Source organism: Eulemur rufifrons, chromosome 8 (assembly GCF_041146395.1).
Source record: "Eulemur rufifrons isolate Redbay chromosome 8, OSU_ERuf_1, whole genome shotgun sequence".
Classification (NCBI taxonomy): domain Eukaryota; kingdom Metazoa; phylum Chordata; class Mammalia; order Primates; family Lemuridae; genus Eulemur; species Eulemur rufifrons.
This window is the reverse complement of record NC_090990.1, coordinates 7,140,211-7,167,303: the sequence shown is the minus strand read 5'-3', so window position 1 is coordinate 7,167,303 and position 27,093 is coordinate 7,140,211. Positions and strand designations below refer to the sequence as shown.

Genomic DNA, 27,093 nt, shown 5'->3' with positions numbered 1-27,093 from the left:
TTTGGCCTTGATAACTCTTTTTTGAGGGGTGGGGGAGCCCTGTGTACTGCGGAATGCTCAGGAACATCCCAGGCCTCTATCCGCTAGATGCCAGTGGCGTTCCCTGTTCCCCCTTCTCCAGTTGTGACAACCAAAAATGCCTTCAGGCATTGCCAAATGCTCCCTGGGGAGCAAAATTGCCCTCATTTGAGGAGCACTGTGTACCAGAAGCTGCTGGTCCCTCCAGCACTTACCCCACCTTGTTCTTGCAGCCACCGTGGCATTTATCACACAGTCCACAGTGAACGTTTGGATTTTTCTGTCCCCATTGCTGACTCCAAGTGCCTTGGGGGCAGGGATCAGATTTCTTCAATGGCTGAAATCATATTCAAATCACTGTCCCTACCACTTGCTTGCTGTGTGACCTTAGGCCAATTATTGGTCTCTCTGAGCCTCCAATTCCTCAGCTGTAAAAAGGAAATAACAGCCCCCACCTCAGATGGCTGTGTGCTGAGTACCTGGGATGCACAACGCCCAGCCCACAGCAAGGGATGGAGAGATGTTAGCTCTTGCTGCTAATCAATGCCCCAAAGTGTAACGAGTGTCACCGAAGAGTCTGTCCAGGGTATGGCAGGGGCCACCAGAAACATTAGAAGCTCTCCCACGTTCATGTTTGCAGGAAGGTGGTCAGCAAAGGCTTCAGAGAGGAGGTGACACCTGACACAGGTCTCGAAAGACGAAGAAGCATGCCCCAAGCAGCCAGTGCCTGGCTCACAGTAAGGGTTTATGAAATATACAAATGACACAGAAGGCCGGGCGCGGTGGCTCACGCCTGTAATCCTAGCACTCTGGGAGGCCGAGGTGGGCGGATCGTTTGAGCTCAGGAGTTCGAGACCAGCCTGAGCAAGAGCGAGACCCCATCTCTACTAAAAATAGAAAGAAATTATATGGACAGCTAAAAAAATATATATAGAAAAAATTAGCCGGGCATGGTGGCGCATGCCTGTAGTCCCAGCTACTCGGGAGGCTGAGACAGGAGGATCACTTGAGCTCAGGAGTTTGAGGTTGCTGTGAGCTAGGCTGACGCCACGGCACTCACTCTAGCCTGGGCAACAGAGTGAGACTCTGTCTCAAAAAAAAAAAAAAAAAAAAAAAAAAAAAAAACAAATGACACAGAGATCACATGGGACTGGGTTTGGGAAACAGAAGTTGCTGCTGACATGGCCTTTCTTAGCAATCGCAGGCTCTTAAAACCTCTCCCTGCAGACACTCACCCAGACACGTGCACACTCGCCCACCCTAAGCATCGAACCCACTCAATGGTTTGAAGGACCTTTAATAGAAACTCTCCTGTTTCTGTCTGTCTCTCTCTCTGGAAGCATCCGGGACAGGGTGACCCAGTGCAGTGTGTGGACATGTCACTCCCCTCCTCCCCAGCAAGTGGAGGATTGAGCTGTGGTCCAGATGCCTTTTCTGTCTCCCAGGAGGTTTTCTGAGTCACTGTCTCCAGGAGACGATGGTTTGCTCTCATGACAAGAGCCACGAAGGAAGGCGCTTCAGCAGTCCCAGGCTCAGGGTGGGAACCTAAGTCTGATCCAGGTCTCTTTCCCCCAAAACTTGAAGCGGACGTCTCTGAGGCTGCAGTTCTGCCTGGGAGAAGCTCTGGGGCATGGCTCCTCGCCCCGAGAGTCTCTCTGGGCAGCTCGGAAGTCCCTATTCTGCTCAAGTGTCATCCCATAGAAGTTGAGGAAAAAGGATTCAGTTTTTCAGGAACATGGGTGGGGAGGACGAGTCACTACAAAGCAGTGAAAGTGAACAGCATCTCCAGGGGTAGGTCCAGAGCACCACTGAAGGCCCCAGCCCGGAGGTGTGCACAGCCTCTGGCCCGTGCGAATCTCTCTGACTGGCGGCTCCAAGAGCAATGGCAAGTTGAGAGCCTGGAGGCTGGACCGGGTTCCCTGGGACCTCAAGGCCCCAGAGGCTGCTGGGCAGTGGTTGTCGCAAAGAGGAACGGTCGGAGGGGGCCGGGTCTGGCCAACTAAGGATCGACGAAGGAGACGGCGATGTAGCGGGTGCCCTTGGTGGTGGGGAGCCCCTCGTGGTAATGCGTGAGTCTCCCGGGGTGCATGAGGGTCCAGCCCTTCCTCGGGGCTCGGACGGAGCAGTTGTAGCGCAGGAACCGACAGCCCCCGCCCTGGGAGACAGCAAGCGTCAGTTCCCCCACCGCCCCTCTGTTCTCCTGTCACGGCCACGCAGCCCTCAGCACAGCTGGCCTGGGGATGCCTTGTGGAGTGACGGAATGACAGCTGTAAGCTGCCCCAAGAAGACACTAAGCAAAGAGTAAGTGAGTAAGAGCTCTGGCCTTGGAATCAGGCAGCAGTGGGCAAATGTTACCTCCACCTTTTACTAACTTTGTGACCAACCTGAGCCTCGGTTTCCCCTTCTGTAACATGGGGGTTAAACCACACAGGGTTGTGAGAATTAAATGAGATGGTACAAGTAAGAGTTGTGGGCTGAGTTTCTCCACCTCGCCACTTTGTTGTGGGGGCTGCCTGGGTAGCCCTGGCCTCTGCCCAGTAGATGCCAATAGCACCCTCATAGTCGTGACAACCAAATACGTCTCCAGGCACTGCCAATGTCCCCTGGGGGGCAAAAATTGCTCCTAGATGAGAAATCTTGGCGTAGGGCAATGCCTGATATGTTATATAAGCTTTCAAAAACTTATAGCTATTTTTATGGATGTCCTTCTGAATGCCCCGCCCAGGGCCAAGTCCAAAGAACTCTTAGAATAGTAGCTTAAGGAGTGAATGAGTGAATGGCTGGCTCTCTGCCAATCTCCCTAGGGGCCTCCCCGACCCCAGCACTGCCCTCTTCGCCCCTGTGTCTTCCTGGTTTCCCCAGACCTTCCCTCCAGCCACAGGCTGGTGCCCCACGGAGGTGAGTTTTCCCATCTAAGGTAAAAGGACACAGGGAGAGGCTAAGAAACGTGCTTGAGGCCACAGAGCTGGTGAGGGGGAGGCAGGATCCAGGGACCTCCTGAAGTGCTTGCTCTAAAGCCCCCTCCCCTCGTGCCAGATGGAACCCTGGACCCACCCCTGCCAGGAAGCCCTCCCCATAGACCGTGCCCTTTCTCTCTGGGTCTCTGGTGCTGGCTACCCTGGTCCCCTCTGCCTCAACCACCCTAAAAGCTGCTCTCCAGCCAGCACCTCCTGCCTCCAGCCCGCTGCGGGCTGGCCCGCCCCTGCTCACCTCGTAATCCACCCCGACCCGGTTCAGCGCGATGTTGATGGTGAAGGTGGAGGCGTCGTGGTGCGGCATCAGTGACGGCTGCTCGTCAGGCTTGTAGCGGACAACGAAGGCCAGGTCAAACTGGGCCTATACCAAGGCAGGGGGACAAGGGAGCCAGCGTTAGCCAAGGGAGGCCACCAAAAGCCAGGAAAGGGGGGGGAGGCACAGGCGGGGCCCTTGTTTAATGTGCTGGAATGTGGCTCCCAGACAGCAGGTTTGATTGACGCTGTGTCCTCCAGTGCCTGGAACAGCGCCTGGCCCTGTAAAGGTTCTCAGTAAAAATGTACGGACAGAGGGGGAGAAAGGGGAGGAAGGGAACGGAAGGGGAGAAAGGAATGAAACACAGCGAAGGGAGGGAGACAGCGATGAACCTAATCCTCATAATCCTTTCTGGCAACTGTCCAGGCTGGATTCCTCGAGGGCAGGACCCAGGCACACCCAGAACAGGTATCTGGAGACCGAGTGAGGAAGGGAGAAAGCCGAGGCAGCAGGGAAGGCGTGGGCACCAGACAGCTGAAGGGGCGTGGGGGCCTTTTCCAATGGGCTGGTGCAGGAGCCACTGAGGCAGGGCTGAATGACAGGGAGGAAGGATTCAAAAGGGGTCAGAGGTGAGAGGCCAAGTGACCTCTGAGGACCCTAGATGCACACCTCCTGGGGGCCCGACACCCGACACACCGCCAGATAGGGGGTAGACCTCACTCCTGCCTGGGGACCGGATCCCCAGCCCACCCCCACTTCCCCTGGCCCCTCCAGCCCCTCCCCATCCTGCTGCACCCAGACATGCCCACCCTGGTGTAGTAGCCGGGGTAGAGCTTCTCCGTCATGGGGGCGATGTACTCCACCAGGAACTTGTGCCACTCGCGCTCAAAGCTGATCTGGTTCATGTGGATGTCGATGGTCGGCACATTTTCATAGCCACCCTGGATGCGGTTGTCCTGGAAGTGACCAAGGACGGTGTGGGAGGCAGAATTCTAAGACAGCCCCTGGGTTCCCACGCCCTGGGGTACAGGCTTCATGTAATCCCCTCCCCTTGGCCTGGGAGCATCATGGGACTAGGGTACATTCTATGGCAAAAGTGAAGGGGGTTTGCAGATATAATTAAGGTCCCTAATCAACAGGGAGACCATCCTGGGGGGCCTGACCTATCGGGTGATCCCTTTAAAGGCGGATCTTGAAGAGAGGCTCTGTCTCCTGCTGGCCTTGAAGAAGCAAGCTGCAGGGAAGCGAACTCTGCCAACAACCACATGAGTTTGGAATAGAACCCGGAGCCTCAGATGAAACCCCAGCCCCAGCTGACACCTCGACTGCGGCCTCGGGAGTCCCTGAGCAGAGGACCCAGCTAAGCCGAGCCTGGACTCCTCTCTCACAGACACTGGAGGTAACACATGGGAGTTGCTTCGAGCCACCAAACTTGTGGTCATTTGTCACAGAGCATAGAAAACCAGTGCGAGGGCCACAAGTCAGCTTAGATCCTAGGGTCCAAGGGCTGGCCCTGTCACTGGAGCATGAGGGTGGGCCAGACCCCATGACGGGCTTCTGGGGATTAGTTCAGCCACCAAAGCACGGGGATTAGGCAGGTAACCAGAACCACAGGTTAGTCCAGTTGGGAGGTCAAAGGTCAGCCCAATCTCGGAGGCACACAGGTCTGGGGTCCCATGTGCCTTTCAAATTGGTGCCTGAACTTTTCAGGATGGGTGCAGGTGTGCGATTCCTCCTTCAGAGCACACACAGCCTCTCCCATCCCCCGGGCCACCTCCTTCTGGACCTGATATCACTTCCCAGTGCCCCCATCCCACGTCTGCCCCTCCTCCCCATCCCACCTGGAGGAGCTGGAGGAGGAAACTAAGCCATCCTAGCAACAAACCGGGAGCTGAAAACCTAGCAGTTTACACCTAAGGCAGCTCAAAGTCACGTGGCGGCAATGGCAGCTTCGGGACCAACGCTCCACTTCCAGTTTCTTAATCCCTCTATTCCTAACTGCCTGCAGGCACCCCCGCCAGCACCCCCATGCCAAGAGGCCCAGAGAGGTTAGTTAAGCCGGCTTGCCAGGAGAAGAGCCCAGAGGTGGCCTCCCTGCGGGCCCAGCCTAGGCGTGGGGACCCCACCTTGTTGTCGCCCAGAGACCACTGGCCAAAGTGCTCCATCTCCTCCACCAGCTCGTCACAGGCCACCTCCGTGAAGATGGGGAACCAGTAGACATCTGGGCAAGGCTGGGGAGGGCAGGGACTCGGTCAGGGGGCCAAGAGTGGCAGCTCTGTAGCCTCCCCCTCTGCAGGGCCCCACCCCCACTCTGTGAGCCCTGAGCATCCCGGGAGCAGGGCTCAGTCAACCCTAGACAGACTGAGTGAGCTCGGAAGGGAGCAGGAGGCAGAGCCCAGAGACAGACGTTCCAGCCAGGGTCACAGGGCTATCAGGAAGGGCACCGTGCACATGGAGGACATGGGGGGAGGGAGCAGAGGTCCCCAGGAGTGGGAGAGGCAGACAGCCCACGAGTGGAGAGAGGCATCCTCTCCTTACTCCCGGCCCACAGCCCACGGCCACAGTGGAGATCACATTCGAGATGTTCTCCTCTTTCCGGCCGGGCCAGGGAAGAGGCCTGAGGCCCCCCAGACCCCTGCAGGCTCCAGCTGGAAAGTGCCAACAGGGAGAGGGGGCTGTCCCACTGCCCCCCCACACCCCAGTCAGCCCCCCTCATTCCTCTGCCCACTCCCTGGGCAGGCGTGGTTGTTCCCAGGGAGTGCCCAGAGCCCTCACCGTCTCCACCAGCTTCCCCGCCAGGGCCTTGGTGTAGTTCTCGTGGATGTATTTCTCTTTCCAGTCCTGTGGGGAGTGGGAAGCACGCTGGGTCCTGGGGCCTGCCTGAGCCAGCTGGGGCTCACCGCTGGCTCAACTCCACTGGATGTTCTAAGAGGGGGCTCTGCCCTGCAGGCCCTCGGAACATGAGCGGAAGTGTACATGCCCAGAGTGGGGTGGGTATTTGCCCGTGCCCACTGGGTGCGTGTGTTTCTGGGTGCACAGGTGTGCGCACAGGAGGTGGTGCTTGCATGCATATGCACATGCGTGTGCCTGGGTGTACATGTCTGTGTACAGGCATGTGCATGCACCCACATCAGCTGCAAGCTCCCAGAACACTGTCACAACTGATAACCATGACACCCTCAGGGGCTGGGATAGCATAGCCACTTTAGAGCTAAGATAACGGAAGTCCCAAAAGTTGAGAGACTCAACTAAGTCCCAGCTGATGGCATGGATGGGCCACCACCCCAGTCCTCTGACTCCGGGTCCCCCTTCCACTAGATGACGCTGCCTCTCAGGACACCCTCCTCTCCCCACCCAACTCCTCCCCTGGGGTGGAGAGAGCAAGGCTGGGGTCCCTTCTGCTCCCAGCCCCAGCCCGCCCACCTCACCTCGACCCGGGGCCTCACCTCCGGGTTGCTGAACACCTCCCAGAGATCGTTGTGGAGGTGGGTGGTCTGGTAGCTGTCCAGGGACAGCAGGTGTCCGAAGGCATGCCGGTTGGTCAGGAACATGAACACGTCCTGGGGAGAGCAGGCCCGATGGAAGAGGCCCTCCCTCCCTGCTCCCCCGCACGCTGAGAGGGGCGGCAGTGCAGGCTTCTCTGCCCACAGGATCAGGGACCGAAAGCCAGTCACCCTCGTGTCCCCAGCTCCCAGCCCAGGCCCGCCACTGGGAACGTGATCAGGGAAGGCTTCCCAGAGGACCGAACAGGGAAAGAACAAATGCATAAGAGAAAAGGACCGTGGATTGTGTTCTGATCCTGAAGTTTTGGTCACAGGGGAAGACTTCATCATGCTCTCAAGTTAAAAAAAAGAAAATTACAAAAAAATAGTACGGGTGCAGAGACAGGGTGAGGTGTCTCTTGGGCACATTATTTAGAATATGTTGAAGTAGAAAGTTTAGTTTTCTTTGGGCTATGTCAAAAATGTAAATGAAATGGTGTGCAAACCAGGTCTGCTAAAATGGTCCCCGCAGATCTGTGAGGACCAGCCCTGTGCCCACCGCCCGCATGCCCCCACGGGCCCTGGTGGCCTCTGAGCAGTCGCTGGAATCTCAGGAGGTCCCAGGCGTGTGGTGACAAGTTAGCCCACCATGGGGGCAGAGCTAGAGGCCCACCCTCCCTGTCAACAGGGCATCCTGTGACCAGCGGCCCCTGGCTGACCTGCTGCCGGACGTTGGCGCAGAAGGCCATGTCGGGGTCCAGCTTGCTGTGGTGGAACAGGTCTCGGGGCTGCAGCTCAGCCCGCAGGGCGCTGCCCTTGATCAAGTAGATGTTTGAGATGTAAGGCACGTTCCAGACGCCGCTGCGGGAGAGAGGAAGAGGGAGGGGGTCACAGGCTGGTGGGGAGGGGTCCGACGCTGGGGGTCTGGGCTGGGAAGAGGGGAAGTCACAGGCAGAGAGGGCGCTTGGGCCTGAGCTCTTTGTCAGGAAGTCCTTCTGTGTGTCTGACTGCAGTCGTCCTGTCTCCGGGTTCAGCAGGAATTTGAGGGCAACACGGACAGGAATACGGGTAAGGGAGGTACTAGGAGCCCAGGCAGAAGACAGAAGAAGGTGCCCCCGCGCCTGGCAGGCACTCACACTCGCCGCCCCTGCACGATGTCCACGTAGTCCTCGGAGCGGGCATAGTAGCCATCTGCACTCAGTGCCCCCCAGAAGTTCGACCACAGCCTCCCGTGGCGGGTCATCAGCGGGGCAATGACATTCCTGAGAAAGGGAGCACCTCAGTGGGGGAACCCTGCCCACTGGCAGGGGGGACAGACCCAGCTAGGGTTGGGGACGGGTGCCCTCAACCTGCACACAGGGGTCTCCAAGTACCTCCCTGGGGCAGGACAGGGCCTTGGCCCGTGGGAGTGAGTGTGGCTCTTCCGGAACCTGCCCCCTCCTGTGGGGCATCCAGGGGCAGACGGGGAGGGCGCCGCTCTCTAGCAGAACCAGGAATTGCCCCACGGGATCCCACAGTCCCAGGAACTAGGCGAGGCTGAGGAGGAGGAGGAGGAAGGCAAAGGGGGCTCCCACCCCAGGCCCGGCCGATCGTGAGTCCGGGCTGAGGGCCACCTGTGCCTCACTTGTTCTGCTCGATCAGCTGCCGCAGGCTGTCGGGCTCGGTCAGGGCCACGTCGGCGTCCATGCTGAAGTAGTAGGTGCAGCTGCGGTCCTGCCGGCACAGGTCTCTGCAAGCAGGAGGACACAGGGTCAGCAGGGCTGATCCCGGGGCTACCCCGGCGGCCACCCACATCCGTGACCACAGCTGGCCTCACCACGTACCAGCCAAGCGGCCTTAGAGAGGCCAGCCCTGGCGCAGGTTGCGACCAGCAGCCTCAAAGGTCCCCCTCTGCTCCGAGACCCAAACTTGGGCCGCTGTGCTCTTGAGATGAAGGCCAGGGCTTGGCAACCGGCACCGAGTACCCCGACGACCCTGGCACTGGGGACAGCACAGGCCACCACACAGGCTCCCGCACCGCCCGAGCAGGGGCAGGGGTGGCGTAAGCTGCTGCTGCCTTTCTGAAGGGCAAGTTGGTAACTTGTAGCAAAAGCCTTGAAACTGTGTGTTGTTTTTGTTTCTGTGGTGCAGGTCTTCACACTGTGCTCTGTGGTCCCAACCCTCCCCTGCCTGGCTGCGTGCGGCTCACGAGCTAAGAGTGGGTTTACGTTTTTAAATGGTTGGGGGAAAGCATCAAAAGAACACATGAAAATTACATGTAAGTCACATTTCGGTGTCCCTACGTGAAACTGTGCTGGAACACAGCCACGCTCATTCACTTACATACAACCTGTGGCAGCTTTCGCGCTACAAGGGCGGGGCTGAGTTGTTGCGACACAGCCCACAAAGCCGCTTTGCAAAGATTTACTCTCTAGTCCTTTGTAGGAAGTTTGCCACCCTTTGATCTGGACTAATTCTTCTACAGTCAAAACAAATACTTGTTTCTTTGTTTTTTGGGCATTTTTTTTTTTTTTTTAATAATAAAGGCAACATCAGAGGTTGTTTTTCTAATTGTCAGCCTTCCTCTTTCCCTGATTCGCTCCCTGAACCCAAATGAGGCCATTCAGCCCTGCCCAGAAGCCCCTGGGTTGGCCGGACAGAGACTGTTTCCCCATTTGACGGATGGGAAATCTGAGGCCCAGAGACAGGCAGGAACTAGCTGGAGAACACACAGCCTCCTGAACTCTGGTAGCTCAGCCTGCTCCTCCCGACACTGCGGCCCCGCTGCCCGCCACCGTCAGTGGAGATAACAGCCGCCCACGACTCACGCGCCCATGTTCCTGGCATCTGCATTTGCCAGCCGCACCTCGGGGCCCGCCAGTTTCACGGACTGGTACTCGCTGCCATGCTCTGCCAGGAACTTCTCCACCTGAGCCTTGTGGTGCTGCTCCTGCGGGGGTGGCAGGGAGAGGATGAGGCCCAAGTTCCACCCTGGGGACCACAGCACCTTCTGCTACCGCCAGGCTGTTCCCCTGCATCACTGGGGCTTCCACGGCCATCTGCTCTCCTGCCTCCCAGGCCAGGCCCTCTGCCCAGAATGCCCTTCCCGGCCATCCTGCCACCACCCTGCCCCCGGCCCCGCAGGTCTCCTGAGACATGTCATCAGGGCAGACCCCCACCCCGATCCCACACCCTGAGGTGTTGGCTCTGCCAGTCTAGGGTGTGCCCCAGGGATGTGCTCTGTTACAAAATGTGCCAGGTGACCCTTTTGTCCACTTTGAGACCAAAGTCCATACCCGAGGCCCCCTGCGTGGGGAAGTGGAAAGAGCAGGGTCTTCGGAAGCAAGCCCAGCATCTAGACCAACAGCGGCTCTGCTACGATGAGCCACATGACTTTGCACAAGCCACTTCGCCTGTCTCTACTTTAGCTTCCTCCCTTGCAAATGGAAGGACAGCATGCCCCCTCAGGGGCCACTGTAAGCAGTCAGTGAGTCAGATGTAGCACACAGTAGGTCCTCAAAGACCACCTGTGACAGTTCCCTTTTTCTACACAAAGTCACAGTTCGTGGGTGTGCTGTTTGATGTCTCCAGGGAAGCCAGGAGCCTCCCGAGGGCTGGGCCTACGTCCCTTCTTCTGTTGCCAGATGGGCCGTTGCACAGTTGAAAGGAACATCTGTGACACAGGCAGAGAGCTGGGCCCAGTGTGGGACCACGGGGTGGGCGTGGGTGCAGGCTGGCGGGGCTGAGAGGTCTCAGAAAGGAGGAGGCCACAGATAGGGCAGCCCAGAGGACTTAAAGGAAGACAAAGAGCCTCGAAGAACAGGTGGGATTTGGAAAGGGTACGTTTCCCAGCTAGGGAGACTGGTACGTGCAGAAGCTGGGAGGCAGGACTTCCTCTGGCTAGAAAGGCAGGGCGCTAGGAATGCCGAGCCCAGGCCTGCTCCCCCACACAGGAAGTCTCGGGACCCTCTCTGAGTCCCCAGAACGTACCCAAGGAACAAAAACCAGCCTGACCGTCACCAGATCAAATCAGGAAGCGGGGGATGGGGATAGAAATGAAGATGACAACAGCGAGAAGCACCTCTGTGCTCCCTGCATGCCGGGCACTTTTCTTCGCACTCCACGTCATCCTGCCTGACCCTCGCAGCCATTCTGTGGGTGGCACTATTACCATCTCTGTTTTATAGATGAGAAAACTGCAGCACAGAGAGGTTGAGTAACGTGTCCAGGGTCACACAGCCAATAAAATCAGTGGTGTCGGGATTCAAATCCAGCTGGTCTGACTCCAGGATCAACCCAGGGATCTGTGGACACAGCCCACTGCCCACTTCCACGTGGCTCACACAAGCCGGTTCAGTCAGATCCCCAGAGGTCTCGGGCTACCTCACAGGGCTGGGCCCTGGACCCAAGCGACACAATGACCCCGCAGAGCGCCTGCTACTCACGTGGTTGTGAATGAAAAGCCGCATCCGTTTCCGGGGGTAGTGGAGGCGCAGGAGCCGCTGGAAGAACAGGGACAGGAACGGCGTGGGCTGCTCGATGAACACGCCGACCAGGACTGTGGGCAGAGCGTCATCCTGCACAGGGGAGGGGGCACAGAGTCCAGCAGTGTCTGGCCACTGAGCTGCCACTGAGCCCCTCGGGTGGCCCGAGGGAGCCAGAGCCAGCAGCAGAAGCACATGGACGTGGCCGGAAAGGTGCCCGGGCTGGGGCTCCAGGCAGCGCGTGCAGGTGTGCGGAGGCAGGGGCTGGCGGGAGGCAGGAGGAGGGTGCCCCAGGGAGGGAGCGGCGGGAGCCCAGGCTCGGAGCGAGGACCCAGTTGAGGGCATGCTGGCAGGAGATCTCGGCAGGCGTGGTGCTCAAGGTGAGCCTCAAATGAGGAGGAAGGTCCATGGGAGGGGGAAGGGCTGCAGGAGAGACTGAAGGACCAGGCAGAAGAAGATCTCAGGGGAAGCTGAGAGGGCTTCCAGGAGGAAGCACTTGGGTGTCGAGGGGATGGAACCTCAGACAACGAAGTGACCCCTTTACTTCCCACCAAAGACTATTCCAGAATCACCCATCGTCCTCCCATCTCAGGGGACCAAGCCCCCGATGTCCCTCAGGCTCAGGCCTGGCCGCAGCCTCACCCCGATGGCCTTGAGGCTGCGCAGGCCCTCGTCACACACGGCGCAGCCCGTCTCGAAGGTCCAGAAGCGCGGGATGTAGTTGCCCAGGTAGTTCAGCTGCAGCTGTCGGGGAGGCGTGGGGTCGGAGAGGAGCCGGGCCAGCCCCACCACTGTGGGCCATCCCCCTGGGCTCCTGGGGGACCCCACAACCCAGCCCTCTCCTACCCACAAAGAGGGTCTTGGAGAGAATGTTCCAGCCCCTAGGAGATCACCCCTGCTGCTCTGGGGGGCCAGAGGGAGGAGCAGTGTGCCAGGCTAGGGCCTCTGCACCTTCAGGTTTCCTGGGAGCTCATCACATGCAGGTTCCTGATCCCTGGCCCCCCGGGGGTTCCACTTGAGCAGATCTTGAGTGGAGCCAGGAAATGTGCATTTCTAATGCACCCTCCTTCCTCTCCCCTCCTTCCTCTTCCCATCCAGGGATTCTGAGACAGGTGTTTCTGAGACAGGCGGTCAAGGACCAGACTCAAATAAGCTGTGCACCCTGGGCCAGTACCCCAGGGGCCAGACAGGTCTGTCCTGTCCCTGGCCATGGTCTGCCCCCCATCCCCTTCTGTAGGACTATGAACGCAGGGACATCTGTCCTGTTCATGACTGACTATGCCTCATTCCCTCGTGCAAACATTCAATAAATGTCTCTTGAGTGAATAAATGACCCCGTCCTGGGGTGACAGAGTATGGATGGCTGTAGCAGCCCAGCCTAGGCCTGATGGAGTGTGTGTCCTGTGTGTCCTGTGGCCCAGTAGGTACAGACAGGGCACCCCTGACCACCACAGTAGGGAAAGAGCTTGAGCTCGGAGGTGAGGGCAGAGGCGCTGAGCTCACAGCAGGGCCCAGGTAGGTGGCCCTGGCCCCAGGGAGAAACTGTGGGGCCACAGCGAGAGCAGAATTGGGGCTCTAGCCTCCCGCCATGCTCCCCAGGAGCTGGGGCCCCTCCCTACCTTGGTGGGCCCATTGCCATGGATCAGGACCGGGAGGGTGTCGTAGGCCAGGTTCCGCGCCCTCACGTGGCCCATTTCAAACTTGAGCACGACTTCATCTGGGGGTGGGAAAGCACAGGCCCACCAGCGTCAGGCCCGAAGGCCAAGCTCAGGCTGACCGGTCAGGGTCAAATCGAGCCCTGCAGCCTCAGATTCCTCATCTATAAAATGGGCCTAACCATTCTCCATGGGGCGAGTGGGAGGATTCGTGCCCGGCAAGCACTTGGCATCTCGCCCGGCCCATGGGAAGCACAGAGTCCACGGCAACACTGTGCTTACGGTGATTTCTTACTGGAGCCAGAAGCAAGGGGTGGGAGAAAAACAAAGACCTGGAACGTTCTAGTTCGACAGCCCAAGGACAGGGGTCTGGGAGGCACTTTCTCGGAGGCAGGCAGAGCAGCACTGGGAACATGCCAGTCACACTGGCATGCCTGGGCGCGGCAGGGCAGGTCCTGTCCCGGTGGAGGCGCCCCTCCTGCAGGGTCCCCAAAGCCATGTTGTAACCCTATTAGTCTGCACACGAGAAAACAGGTAGGAAGCTGCTGACAGGACAAAACGCACAGGGGCCTTTTTTCCGAAGCCTGAGAAAATGCTGGGGAGAGGCCCTTTGTGGGGGTGATCACGTGAAGGGAGCCCCTCTGTGCAAGCTCCTGGCCTAGCTGGGTCTCAACCCAGCTTCTTCTTCTCCTTTTTTTTTTTTTTTTTTTTGAGAGGCGTTTCCTTCTATTGTCTGTGCTGGAGTGCGGTGGTGTCATCCCAGCTCACTGCGACCTCACACTCCTAGGCTCAAGTGATCCTCCTGCCTCAGCCTCCAGAGTAGCGTGCACCACCACACCTGGCTAACTGAAAAATTTTTTTGTAGAGACAGAGTCTCCGCTGTGTTGCACAGGCTGGTCTAGAACTCAAGAAATCTCCAGCCTCAGCCTCCCAAAGTGCTGGGATTACAGGCGTGAGCCACCACACCCGGCCCATGAACGCAGCTTCTTGACCTAGCTTCATGAAGCCCCAGACACCACAGGCAAAAGGGTGCAATATTTTGGCATTTTTATGGGACCAGAGCCATAGTTTTCATAGGATTCTCAAAGGGGTCCACTTACTCCCCAAAATCACCAATCAGTGATCCACTGCACTTCTCTTTTTTTAAAAGATAAGAAAACTGAGGCTGCCCCCCTGGAGTGGGGGAGGGACGCAAGAGTGACTTGCTTGAGGTCACTCAGCAAGACCTGTGGCAAAGCAACATCATCACCAGCCACAGACATGAGCCTGGGCCCAAGGGTGCTTGTGGCTTTGAGGGCCAAGTGGCCTTCCTGCTTCCTGAGTTGTCAGCTCCCTGCCAGCTCAGTCCCCGCCCCCAGCCCAGGAATCCTTCACCTGGAAGGGGGAGGGCCGGGGAAGGAGGAGAAGGCGCCCACCTGTGCACCTGGTACGCAGGGCAGGGCAGGGGTGTCACCACCCAGCTCCTTCCGGCTGAACTGCTCCCCATTTCCCACCCCCTGGAGAGACACAGCTCTGCCCCGGACATCCAGGTGGTCTCTGGGGACCTGAGGATGAGGACTGCGACTTCCCAGCACAATGGCTAGAGAGGAACCAGCCCGGTTCTTCTCCTTGAGCTTGGGCCCTGCCTGGAAGGCCCATCTCCTCCCTGCCACCCCTCTCAGGAGCCACCCCTTTCTGTCGCCCTCCCACCCCTCCCTGTGGGGGCTGCTCACCCAAGGCTCCATCCAAGTTCTGGAAGATACGGCAGCGGTGGTCCAGGGTGATGTTGATCTGCTCCTGTGGGAGAGAGAGCACCAGGCTGCAGCAGGGACACACCCTGGCCGAGGACAGGGCTGCATCACACCCAGTGTGGGGAGCCGGTCACCCCACCTCTGCCCCCTCTCCTCACACCGCACTGCCTTGTCACAACAGGACACCTCAGCTGGGAGCCCTGAGAAGGCCAGCCAGGGGCCAAGGCCCTGGGATCTATCAGTCTGGTGGCTCTGTCCACAGAGAAGCAGGGAATCGCACAACTGGAAGGAATCCAAGGAAGCAGCTAGTTCAACTACAACCACCACCACGATAGTAACAATAGTAACAATAGATAGTGCAGCACTTTACTACCTGCCCCTTGCTAAATATTCTATATATATCAATACTATCGATTTAATCTTCACGACATCCCTGTGAGCACTATCACTATTTTATTGCATTTTATAAGTGAAAAAAAAAAACGAGGCACAGAGAAGTTAGGTAACTTGCCCAATGTGACACAGCTCATAAGTGACTGAGCTGGGATTGGAACCCAGGCAGCCTGGCCCTGAAGTCCTTATTCTTAACCACTGGCCAATGCTGTGTCTTTAGGACTCAACTGTGTCCCCTGGAGCCCTAGGCAGGGCAAGTGATACTCTAGGGTTGGCCCCATCCCATACAGGCCAGCTCTGCTTTTATGTTTTACATCCTGGGCTTCTGTGAATGACATCACTGGAGGCAGAGGGGGAGGAGGAAGGACTCAGTTAACAAAAAGATCAAGTTCACAGTTTCCACTGCACAAGCCCAGCTGCTTCATCATATGGATGATAAAAACCTGAGGCCCAGGGAGGGGAAGTAACTTATCTAAGGTCACACAGCACAGCATGGAGGGTGGGGAGCAGGCAAGGCAGAATCCGGGAATCCTGACCCCCAAGGGCTCCCTGAGTCTCCTGCCTGCCCAGTGGACACCGGCTGGTCTGGGGCTGCACTGGTTCTGCTACCTCCACTTCCCTGGATGACCCCCGCCTTGAGACAGGCTCGGCTGCCTGGCTTCTGGGGCCCTGGTCCAGCCAAATGCCCGTCAGCCCCCAGGCAGGATGAGGGAGGGACGGCTCAGCCACTGGCTGACATGAGGCTGTAAATCCCTCATCTCCCCGACTAGAATGAGGCCCGTGAAGGCCGAGGCCCCGACTGGCTTGTTCCCTGCCAAATCCCTCCACACCAGATACCGCATACAGCAGGCCCTCGGTTAACACTGCTGGATAACGGGCCTACCAGTGAGTGGATGGAGAAACGGCAGTACTGACGTCCACCTGCTATAGACTGTTTACGGGACGTGCGGCCGTGGAGGTGATTAGGCCATGAGGGTGGAAGCTTCATGAATGGGACTGGTGTCCTCGTAAAAGAGGCCCCAGAGAGCTCCCCAGCACCTTCCGCCATCTGAGGATGGCGAGAAGTCAGCCACTTCTGAACCAGGGAGAGGGCTCTGTCCAGAAGCCAACCGTGTTGGCCCCTGATCTCAGACTTCCGGCCTCCAGAACTGTGAGCAGTGATGACTGTGGTTTATAGGCTACTCAGTCTACGGTAGTTTGTTAGAGCAGCCGAAATGGACAAAGACACCAACCCAGGGTTCAGGCCCCAGAGGGACTGTCCCCTGCAGCCTGGCCGGTGGGATCGGCAGTCAGGGTTTTCCACCCCCTCCTTGGTCCGCCCACTGCCTCTTACCCTCTTCTCTGGGTCCAGGAAGATCTTGGTGTAAAAGAGCTGGTCGCTGTCGCTGTCCTGGCCCTCCCACTCGGCCACCAGTTTGCTGAGGTTGGGGGCATAACCAATGAAGCCTGGGGGTTGGCAAGCAAGACAGACACTTAGCTTTCACCTCTAAGCCAGGGCCCTCCTCCCACCCTCCCCTCTCATCCACCTCCCATTCCTTTACCCACAAACCCGCCTCCTCCCCAAAGTCCTCCTGGATTGATAGGAGGTGGCTCTGCAGCCTGGAAATAGGCCTGCCAGTTAATGCCATGCACTGGCCCCAGAGAGAAAGCCCAATGGCGGCCACTGAACCACACTGCTCAGTGCCCGGCACCACATAAGTGGTGAAGAAACGGATTAGATCAGGAGCCCCTGGAGAGCAGAGCTGGTGGGGTACAGGCTTGGAGCCCCTTTTCACAGTTATCTTGGAAGCTTGGCCCGGAGAAGGGCAGAGGCGAGGCCAAGGTCACACAATGCTTTGGGGGCTGGCCTTGTCACAGTGGGGAAAGCCCACACGGGCTCCCTGGCTAGAATGCAGACTGGTGAGAGGCGAAGGGAAGAGCAATGGGACACCCCACCCCTGGGCCAGGGCCAGGCCATCTGGGCCGTGCTAACTCCCTGGGCCAACGGAGAAAAGTGGCCACCGGGGGCAGATCCCCGTCTGAGGCTGGACAGAGGCCTGTGGATTTCATTCTCCACGCAGTGGGAGGCCATCAACTGACATGTGTGGATTTGCATGTGTTAAAGACCCCTCTGGCTGCGAGGTGGACAATGGCCTGGAAGGGGATGAGGGGAGGTTGGCAGACAAGCCAGGAGACTCCCGCAGGTGGCCAGGGGCCCAGCGAGGACAGTGCCAGTGAATTGTGGACGAGAGAGGGCAGACTCAAGAGATCTTTTAGAAGCAGCAGGGGCCGGGCATGGAGGCTCACTCCTGTAATCCTGGCACTTTGGGAGGCCGAGGCAGGAGGATCGCTTGAAGCCAGGAGTTCAAGACCAGCCAGGGCAACATAGTGAGACCCTTTCTCTACAAAAATAGAAAAAATTAGCTGGGCATGGTGATGTGCGCCTGTAATCCCAGCACTCTGGGAGGCTGAGGCGGGAGGATGACTTGAACCCATGAGTTCAAGGCTACAGTGAGCTGTGATGGTGCCACTGCACTCCAGCCTGGGTGGCAGAGCCAGACTCTGTGTCAAAAAAAGAAAAAAAAAAAAAAAAAGAAGCAGTGCCAGGGAGGAAGCAGCTCCTGGCTTCCGCCCACGCAGTGGGAGGCTGTCTCCTGGGACGAGGAGGACTGTGGGAGGAGCAGGTTTGGGGTTGAAAACTCAGGTTCTGCACTGGAGACCTGTGAGACTCCCACGTGACTGTCAAGCGAGGGGGATCCTCATGAAGGCGGCGAACAGCCCCTCTGCTGGGCTGCGCACTCTGCACCCAGGCGTCTCACCTCCAGAGCCCAGGAACCTCTTGCCGTCGGAGACCGCCGGATACTTGACCTCCAGCCTGCGGTCTGGGTAGATGAGCTCCTCGGCCGAGAAGACCACCTGGCTCTTGGCCTGCCGGAACTTCTTCAGGAGCTCTCGAGGCCCCGAGGCAAACAGCACGTCGTAGCTGTGGCCAGAGCAGGCAGAGTGAGCAGGGTCCCAGGGAGGGCACAGGCAGGAGGGACCAGGGGTCAAGCTCTCCTCAAATCCCCCTCCTCCCATGCCAGCCCTGGGCCCCCATCTGCGAAATGGGTCTGCCCTACTGTCTCCAGCCCTGCCACGTGTCCACTCCCACCCTGGGCAGAGATGGTCCCCATAACCGACATTCTTCTCACTCTCAAAGCTTGGTTTGTCACACCTGGCAGGCCACTCACTCCCACTTTTTCACCAAGACTGAGAATAGGCTACAACAGAAGGTCTTATCCTAAGGTTCACGGACCCCCTAAAACTGCAGGCAACCTTAGCTAGAGTAACGTGCCCCCCAATGTTCTGGGAGGGCTTTTACTTTAGAATATTCCTGTCTCTGTGGTGGGGCCCAGGCCAGGAAGCCCCCAGCCCACCTACCTGTCTGTGAAGAGAATGACCAGGTCCTCCTGGTCTGCAAGCTTCTCCAGAGCTTTCTTCAGCAGCCGGACCTTCTGCCCTCCACCTGCCGACACCCCCTTCTCCACATGCCAGTCCTCCCCCAGGCCGAGCGCCTGGAGAGAAAGGCCCCTTAGCATTGGTGTTTGGCAAAGCAATATTTTTCCAGCCAAATTTTTACCCCCAGCTGGGTAGCGACATCTTGCTTCTGTTTGTCTAGCACCTCTGACCCTCCCGTGTGGGGAAACCATTCCACACACCTGTGAGGCTGACCTGGCTCCTGGTGGTCACGTGACCATGCCGGGCCAATCAGAACATCCCATCCCTCCTGCCCCTCCCACAGCCAGAGGTTTGAGCACATGACCCAAGCATGTCCTATCAGAACCTTCCCTGGGACTATTCTGTTAAAATTAAAGAAAGGCTGTCTTGTTCTGCTGAGGTTGAGAAACTGAGGTATGTGAGTCTGTGGCCGGCAGTCACTTGCCACTCTGTCTAGGGAGCATGTCTGCAAATGAAAACGAACAGGGCCCAGAGATGGAAAGACAAGGCCCTCACTTTGCTGCTTGAACACCTGGATCCACCTATGCCTGAAGCAACCCTCTGCCTCACTCCTCATTCATGTGAGCTATTCCACTTCCTGGCTTAACGCCATTAGGTTGCAAGCTCTGTGTAGGCAATGCCATGGTCTGTCTTGTCCATCACTCTACCCTCGGTGCCCAGCACTGTTCCTGACACAGGGAAGCACTAGGAATACTCAGCTCACAGGCAGCATGCAGAGCACACCAAACCCATGCCCGTGGAGGCTGGGCACTAGCAAATGTTTCTCTAGAACAGTGTTCATAATACAGGGCAGGTCTCCAGACCACATCCATCCCAAAATCACCTGGGGGAATTTGTGGAAATGCTGATGCCCAGGCCCTGCCTTCTAACCTAGCCTCTCAGGCGAGTCTTCTGCATGCTAATGTCTGAGCACTGCTCTGTTTCTTCCTAGTGTCACCTGTCCCTCCTGCTCACCTCCTAGACTCTGCTCATGCCATGGCCTCTGCCACCTCTTCCTTTTCCTGAATGACTCATTTTCATCCTTTGGGCTCTCAGAAGCCTCCCCTGCGGCCCCAAGTCTGTCTCAGGGGCCTTGGCGGTTTGGGAAGGAGGAGCGGCCCCGGGATTCTCCTACCACCCTCGCTGCTCGCCTGGCCCAGGAGCCGCTTACCTGGATCTTGTAGTTGAAGAACTGGGCTGAGCGCTTGAAGCGGCGGAAGCCCTCGGTCTCCTTAGTGGCCACCGTGAGGACTAAGAGGTTGTCTGCAAGCAGAGGAGGGGTGGGGAATAGGAATGGAGGATGAAGGGAGGTGACAGGGAAGAGGAGGTCACTGTTTCCAGTGGCCTGTCAAAGCCTAGCAGCACGTGTCTTCATGTCAACCCATTACAGACAAGGGCCCAGGTGGAATGAGACGCACCTGAGCTCACTCTCGTGGTTACAATAGAGCAGGGACATAAACTGAGTCTCCCAATCCTCCTCCAGGGCTCCTTCCACCGGGTAACTGACCGATGTGTCAAGAAGCACGTGCTGTGGGCAGGAAAGGTGTCTGCACCCTGCACTGTGGGTCTGAGTCTCTGGCTTTAGAGAGCTCAGGCCTGGCACGGGGACAGAGGGAAGGATCTGCTCTGAATGCTGACCACCAGGATGATCTCTCTAATGCTGGACATTAGCCCAGGGCTGTCAAAGACAAGGCTCGGAGGTCCTTACATTCCACTCCTGTGCCCAGGGCAGACATTGCTAATCCATCCCACAGTCTTTTTTGCTGGCCCTGGAGTCTCCCGACACCATGCCTCAGGCTGACACGACCAGTAAGAGTCGGCCCAGGGTGAAAACTGACCTGAAATCCCACCATCAGTCCACTCTGACCTTTGGCCAGAGCAGCTGTTACTAGCTTCTTCACAAGGGACCTCTCCCAGGCTCTGAACTATGGCTTCACCTCTGCAATAGAACCTGCTGGAAACAACTCTCCAGACAGCATCTCAGGGAGCCCTGGGGGAGCCCTCCCAGGCACACTTTGAGGCCATGTTCCCCGAGAACTGGGCAGTCTGGAGCTGGCCTGCCTGATTAGAATCCCAGCTCTGCTCCTTGCCAGCTGTGTGACCTTGGGCAAGTCACTGTCCTCTCTGAGACTCAGTTTCCCCTTGTAAAGTAGGGCTAGTAATAGTACCTACTTCTCGGGACTGCTGGACTAACTAAATGAGATCAGGCATGGAAAATCCTTACTGGGATGCTTGGCAAATGCTAAGAGTGATCACTGGTGCTGATTAATGACAGGCGAATGTCTTGCCCTGGCATTCAAGGCCCTCTCTGATCTAGCGGGTGATATACTCATCCCCTCCGCCACGTGGGCCCTCCTCCAGCTGGGGGTCTCACCTTGCTGGGCTCCTCCCTCCTGCCATGGCTCCCTCTGTGTCCCCTTGGTCTAACCTTCCTCCAGATCCCAGAGCTATCGACAATGACACCCCTTCCACTTCAACGAAGCCTTCTCAGATTTCTCTTGCTCTCTCTGGCCCCACTTTGCATTGCTCATCATTGTTTCCCTGTGTGAGTCTTAATTCCCTAAGGGTCCGGGGCTCACGCTTTTCTGGGTGAACAGATCCACCCAGTGGCCAGGCCAAGGGTAGGCAGGTAAGGCCCTCCCTCCCTCCACCCCAGAAGTCAGGAGGAGCCTGGACTAAAAGAACAAAGGGCTCCAGCTTGCCAGGGCTGGCCCCAGAGCAGGGAGCTGGCACGGGGCAGCCCAGCAGGGATTGGCAGGAATCAGCTGGGGGTGGGCCCGGGGCGCTGGGGCAGAAGGGGGTGGATTAGCCAGGCAGGTGTGGAGAGGAGAGACTTCACGTCCTGACCCTGGGGTCCAGAAAAGAGGGGTACTGCTCATACTTGGGGGAGGGCTCCCCCCAGCTCCTGCCAGAATGGAGTTAAGTCTCCCCTTAGGTGAGGAGAGTCAGAGCCACCAGCTCTGAGGCCCTCTTGCCAACAGGGGGCTGCTGGGGACAAGAAGAGTGTCACATTTCATGGATGGAAAAAGCCAGTGTGCATGCTGAGTGTGTGTGTCTGTGTGTGTGTGTGATTCAATATTCTCAGTGGGAACAGGCTCCTGAAGTCCAGCGACAGGGAAGGGGGAAGGGGACGGGGCAGGGTTCCTTTCTTGAGTTCCTCCTTCCAAACAACAGTAACAATGGCTGACTTTTATCAAGCACATTCTGCATACCAGACACTGCCTAAGCACTTTGCATATACCAACCCCCACCCCATTTCCAGTTAGGAAACCAAGCTCAGAGTTGGTGAGCAACTTGCCCCAGGGAGCCAGGAAGTGACAGCACCTGGATTTGGACACAAGAAACCTGGACCCAGAGTCCCCTCTCTTACCCTAACTGTGCACACTGCCCAGGCCTGGGATGGTGGCCAGGCCATCTGCTGAAAGGGCCCCCTGTCTCTCCGTCCGTCTAAGGAAACTGTCTAGCTGGACTCGCAGGGCGGGCACCAGGCCACACGGACCCCCTCCCACGCCCACTTTCCTCCCCCTCGGCCAGTCTCTTCCCTGTTTTCCTGCTTGCTGCCAGGTACCCGCACTGGGGCCTTCACAAATCCTGGGGCCCTTGGGCCACGCAGAGCCTGCCTCCCTGGCTGAGGATCCCAAGCGATCACCCAGTTAGAGGGTCCCAAATCTGCCTGCACATCAGCATCACAAGGGAGGCTGTGAAATGCAGGCTCCTGGGCCCCAGGGCCAGGGGTCTGAGGTGGGCCCAGGAGCCTGGATTTTTCCTCCCTTTCCCAGGTGATTTCTGATGCCAGCCACATTTGGGAATCACTGGTCCAATCCATCCCCCTGGTCCCCTGACTCTGGGCTCCAAAGCAGGCGTCTGGGAGGTGGTTCACAGTAAGAGAACTGCAAGCCCCTCCCCAAGGGCCCCTGGCACCACCTCTCAACACCCCACAAAAACAACTTCAGTAAACCCAGCCTGCACCCCATTCCCTTGACCTGTCCGTAACACTCAGTCCTTCTCCTAAAGAGGCCGCCAGTCTACCTCCTCCAGGAAGCCCTCCTTAATCTCCTCCCCCCATGTGGTCACTTCTTAGCATGTGCAGTCTTGGTTTGCCCAGCAGTTGACATATTGGTACAAACCTGCTCCTTCTCCCTTTGCCGGGCCAGAGTCACATGTTTATTTCCTTGGTCTCCTTCTCCCTCACTGTGGCTGGGACCGAGTGTGACCAAGGCATGGTGTGCACTCTCTGGCCTTAAGCACAAGGTGGGAATGTGATTTTAGTAGGAGCTACCACCCACTGAGCCCTTATGAGATGCCACATGCTGCACGAGGCATGTTACATTCATATCGCATTTAGCCATCAACCTATGAAGTAAGTATTTTTACCCCCAATTCTACATGTGAGGAAACTGAGGCACAGAGAGGCTAAAGAACCCGCCTAAGGTCACAGAACCTTGAAGTGAGATGGGAATGAGCCAGAATTCCAAATGCCCACACTCTTTTTTTTTTTTTTTTTTTGAGACAGGGTCTCCCTCTTTCGCCTGGGCTGGAGCACAGCACAGTGATGCAATCATAGCTCGCTGCAGCCTCCAACACCCTGGGCTCAAGCAATCCTCGCGCCTCAGCCCTGCAAAGTGCTGGGATTACAGGCGTGAGCCTCTGCACCCAGCCTCCCATGCACCTCACCATTTCCCTGCGCAAGAGCCCAACATCCCTGAATGCCAGGGACTCCCGGCTGCAGACTGAATGCAGCTGGAAAGCTGCAGTTCGGGCACGCAATTCCAGTCACACGGCAGTCTTTTCCCAGCTCATCGTCAGTCCGGCCAGCGCTCTGGGCAACCATAGGATGTGGACGTGGACGTGGACGTGGACATGGAGGATTTGATCCTGAGCACCAGGGCCCCGCCCACACGCTGTCTGGTCCCACCAGTACCCGCCTTGGGCTAATCGCCCGCAGCTCTCCACCCTCCCCACCTGCTGCCCAAAGTCCAGCAATGATTTCCCCAGACAGACAAACCCAGGATCCAGAGTCGGCAGAGATAAACAACAGACAGCAGAGGGAGGTGGTAAAGACAGATAGCTGGGCAAGGAACTCAGCCTCTCTGTACCTCAATTTCCTTGTCTGTAAAACGGGAACAATACAGATAATAATAGTACCTCCCTCCAGAGACTTTCACAAGGGTTCAACGAGCTGAAGTCTGGGGTAAAGTGCTTAGTAAACTGCTGTCCCGGTGGCCACATGGGTTCTGGACACAGGGAGCCTCCCCTAAGAGAGGGAGCTGCCTGGGCAGGTGCCACTCTGTGCAGCAGGGACAGAGAGTAGTCACATTCCTGAGAGCAAGGATAATGTGGAGAGGCTGAGCAGGGAGGATTGGGGAGGATGAGGGGGCTCCTGGAAGAACAGGACTCTGGGACCTAAGAACCCACCAAATCAGCCCTGATTTGGCTGTGCTCTCTGACGCCCCCTACCCAAGCAGTTCCAGCCCAGGTAAAGGAGTGGGTGGTCAGCATGTGGCCTCAAGTGTCCAGCATGGTCATGACACACCCACTTGCTCTCTGGGGAGGTGGGACTGAGTGAAGCCCCCCCCCCACCCTCCATCCTCCATCAGGACCCCAGGCTTGAACAGAAGCCACAAACAAGGTCTGGCAGATGGTAGGAGATGGGGAGCCTGGCACCCAGGAGACAACCTCCACCTCCCAGGGGCTGGCCACCCACTCGGGCCTCCTGGGACCCACCCCCCACACCACCCAGCCCGGCATTTCCATTCCCTGCACTGGAACAGCACTACCTGGAACCCCCACCCAAGCCCAGCTGAGGCTCTGATCATGGCAGCTGCCCTCTCACTACAGCCCAGCCAAGGCCTACAGGGGAAGGCATGAGCGGGGAACCTGCTAGAAGTCTCTGCAAAGGGGAGAAAAGGCATGAGCATCTGGACTCTCGCCCCTCAGCACTACGGGCACTGGATGTTGCTTTGCTGAAGGCCTTTTTCTGTCTCCCACGCTGGTCTGGAAGCTCCACCAGGGCAGGGCGGTGTCTCATCCCTCAGACACAGGGCTCCCTGGGAACAGCGGGCTGTGTCTCCCCCATCAGACGGGCCAGTGAGCGGGCCCGGGGCCATGGGCCCTTTGCACATGCTACCAGGCCACCCCTGTGTTCAGCGTCTCCCTCACTGGGTGTTTTGACCTGTCTTACTGCCCGGCTGGGATACTCCAGGACAGCCGGCAGCCCTGGGCCTGGGGGAGAAAATGCCCTTTGCCGAGGGCCTTTAATGGGCCAGGCACTAAGCTGAAGTCTCACCAACTCCTCCCACGGAATCCTCACAAGGGCACTAGGAGTGAGGTGTTATCACCTCTGTTCTGCACGCTAGAACAGCAAGCCTCGTGGAGATTAAGCACCGCATGGTTTACCACTGGGATACACGTTGCCTTGGGCACAACTTGGAAGGTGGTACTCAAGAAATGGTGCTTCCCATCCCTTCCCCTGGTCCAAGGGTCACAGAGCCCAGGTTCCTTCTGGCGGTATGGGTCCCAGCTTCTCCAGGAGGGTGCCATGGAGGATATGGCCAGTTTGGCTTTGCTTCGCCGGAACTGCCCACAGGCTATGCCCTGCTCTGGGCAGCCCTGGGAGTGGCCCATGCCAGGGAGGGCTGGGGAGGAGAGTAGCACCCAATCAGGGCAGTGGGGCACACTTTGGAATCCAAGCTGCTTAAGGAAGCAGAAAGAGCACTAGACTAGGAGTCCAGCTGACCTTGGACCAACTGCCCCACAATTGGACAACCCTAGGCAGTCACTGCGCCTCAGTTTCCTGTGTGAGCTGGGGAGGGAAGACCAGCCTGGCAGGGGCTGAGCAGACCGCAGGGGACATGCTTTCAGAAAGTGTAGACTGCTCCACACCTTCTACCTCCACCTCCCCCCCAAGGCCCTTCACACCCACAGGTGTCAGGCCTAGTGGCTCTGAGCTGGGCTGGGGAACCAGACACACCTGGCCCAAGCTGTGAGCCCAAGCTGTGTGACCTTGGGTAAGTAGATCAACTCTGGAGCCTCAGTTTTCCCAGCTGGAAAATGGGGTTATGGAAGGAAACCCTTCCAAGGGTAGCCATCGTGCTTAACTGATGCCTGGCCCATAGCAAGCGCGCCATAAATAGCAGCCACTGTTGGTTATTACTGTGAGTCCCATTATTATTTGAGCCTCTCGGGGCTGAACGGGACTTAAACTGTCACCCTCTCCTCCCCAGTGCACGAATGTGGGAACCCAGGTCCCAAGAGAGGAAGTGATTTGTCCCAGTCACCAGCGAGTAAGTGGACAAGTAGCCGGAACCCAGACTCCCTCCCCAGCCCGGGCCTCCCATTCAGATCGGTCCTTACCGAGGCAGCCCCAGCCCGCTGCCCCAGCCCCGCTCCCGCCCCGGCCGCCGCGCCCTCACCCTCCGGCTTGGCGTCGCCCTTCGCTTCGGCCAGGAGCAGCCAGCCCAGCGGTACCAGGAGCAGCAGGGGCCGCATGGCCGGGGTCTAGGGACGATCGACCGGCCCGGAGGCTCGCAGGGCTGGAAACTTCGCGACGGGGCCGGCGGTCCCTCTGCCACGCACTGGGACCGCCCCGGGGGCGGTGTCGCGCCGCCCCTCTCCGCCCTCCCGGCCGCCCGCCCCGGGGGAAGGTTTTCCTGCAGATGTGCCCAGACCCAGGCCTCTCCTAGTTGGGGCAGCTCCCTCCCGCCTGTCTCTGCAGCTCCCGGGTTCGTCCTGCGGGGCCCTCCTTCCTCCCTCCCCGGGAGGGGGTGGCGGGGCGGGTCACTACCACTAGAAGGAAGGGAGAGGGGGGCGAGGCCACAATTTCCATACCCCAGATTCTGTGCCAAGGCTCAGTTTGCCCTCCTGAAAAGTGGGGCTTGTAACAGCGTCTGTTCGTTGGGTCTAGCATGGCTTAGTGACGTTATTAGCGGTAGCGCACTTAGAACTGCACCGGTGACAAGCCCCCAGCAAGCCAGCTCTTAGGATTTCATTAGTTCTCCCGGAAACCCAAGGGGTGAGGGTCTGAGCCTGGAGTGGGCGAGGGTGGGCAGGGATGTGTTCGGAGGCATCGACACCCCTGCCGGCCCTCCTGGCCCCTGGAAATGCGAAAAGTACATCTCCACCTTCTCTTACCCGCCAAAAGGGATTCATTTCATGGGCCTGTACGTCCCAGGGAGGCCAACCTCTGAGCCAGAGACAGTCTTGCACCTGAGGTTAATTGTTAGATGAATAAATGAATGAACGAAAGTTTTAAAGGCCTGTTCACAGAACGACAGCCCAGTAAACATCTCACAGGTCTCTACAGCAAGGGCTCCTGTCCCAGGTGGCAGCTAGGGGCATCAGCCTCCTTTCCTCGGAAGAGACCTCAGGCAGGGACCCAGGAGCCTCTTCCCAGCAGATTGGGCTCCAGAGGAGTGGGGGAAGGGGGTGCAACCCTAGCCTGGCAGGGGGCTCCCCTGGAGGGGGCAAAGTAGTGAAGGGGGAGGAATGTCTTGGATGCCAGTGAACAGCACAGAGCAGGCCAGGCATTGGTGTGGGAAGAGAGAAACCCACAGCGCTCAGACTTCCACAGCAAGGGACACACCACCCACAGAACCTCAAGTGCAAAAGGCCCTACATACAAAATGACCCACTCAGCAAAAATATATTCTCGTCAATGCAGAGAGGCATA

The 27,093-nt window shown here is 58.0% G+C and overlaps 1 protein-coding gene across 1 annotated transcript; it reads right to left on the bottom strand.

Annotated features, from left to right (window-relative positions):
* Nucleotides 1–1,299: 1,299 nt before the first annotated feature.
* Nucleotides 1,300–25,973, bottom strand: PLOD1 (procollagen-lysine,2-oxoglutarate 5-dioxygenase 1). The gene is made up of 19 exons (XM_069479360.1): nt 25,838–25,973; nt 19,597–19,688; nt 18,369–18,502; nt 17,768–17,931; nt 16,303–16,415; nt 14,559–14,622; nt 12,811–12,908; nt 11,834–11,935; nt 11,153–11,284; nt 9,536–9,657; nt 8,353–8,457; nt 7,865–7,990; nt 7,448–7,589; nt 6,693–6,806; nt 6,022–6,087; nt 5,373–5,477; nt 4,056–4,202; nt 3,229–3,354; nt 1,300–2,173 (listed from the first exon to the last, which is right to left on the bottom strand). The coding sequence occupies exons 1-19, from the start codon at nt 25,911–25,913 to the stop codon at nt 2,018–2,020; spliced, it is 2,184 nt and encodes a 727-aa protein (XP_069335461.1). The 5' UTR covers nt 25,914–25,973; the 3' UTR covers nt 1,300–2,017.
* Nucleotides 25,974–27,093: the final 1,120 nt, after the last annotated feature.

Bases quoted from the DNA above. Each gene is read 5' to 3' on its own strand.
- PLOD1 (XM_069479360.1), bottom strand. From the start codon at position 25,913: ATGCGGCCCCTGCTGCTCCTGGTACCGCTGGGCTGGCTGCTCCTGGCC. The intron at 19,689-25,837 runs GTGAGGGCGCGG...CTCTGCTTGCAG, and splicing joins GGGCGACGCCAAGCCGGAGG to ACAACCTCTTAGTCCTCACG. The intron at 8,458-9,535 runs GTGAGTCGTGGG...TCCTGCTTGCAG, and splicing joins GATGCCAGGAACATGGGCGC to AGACCTGTGCCGGCAGGACC.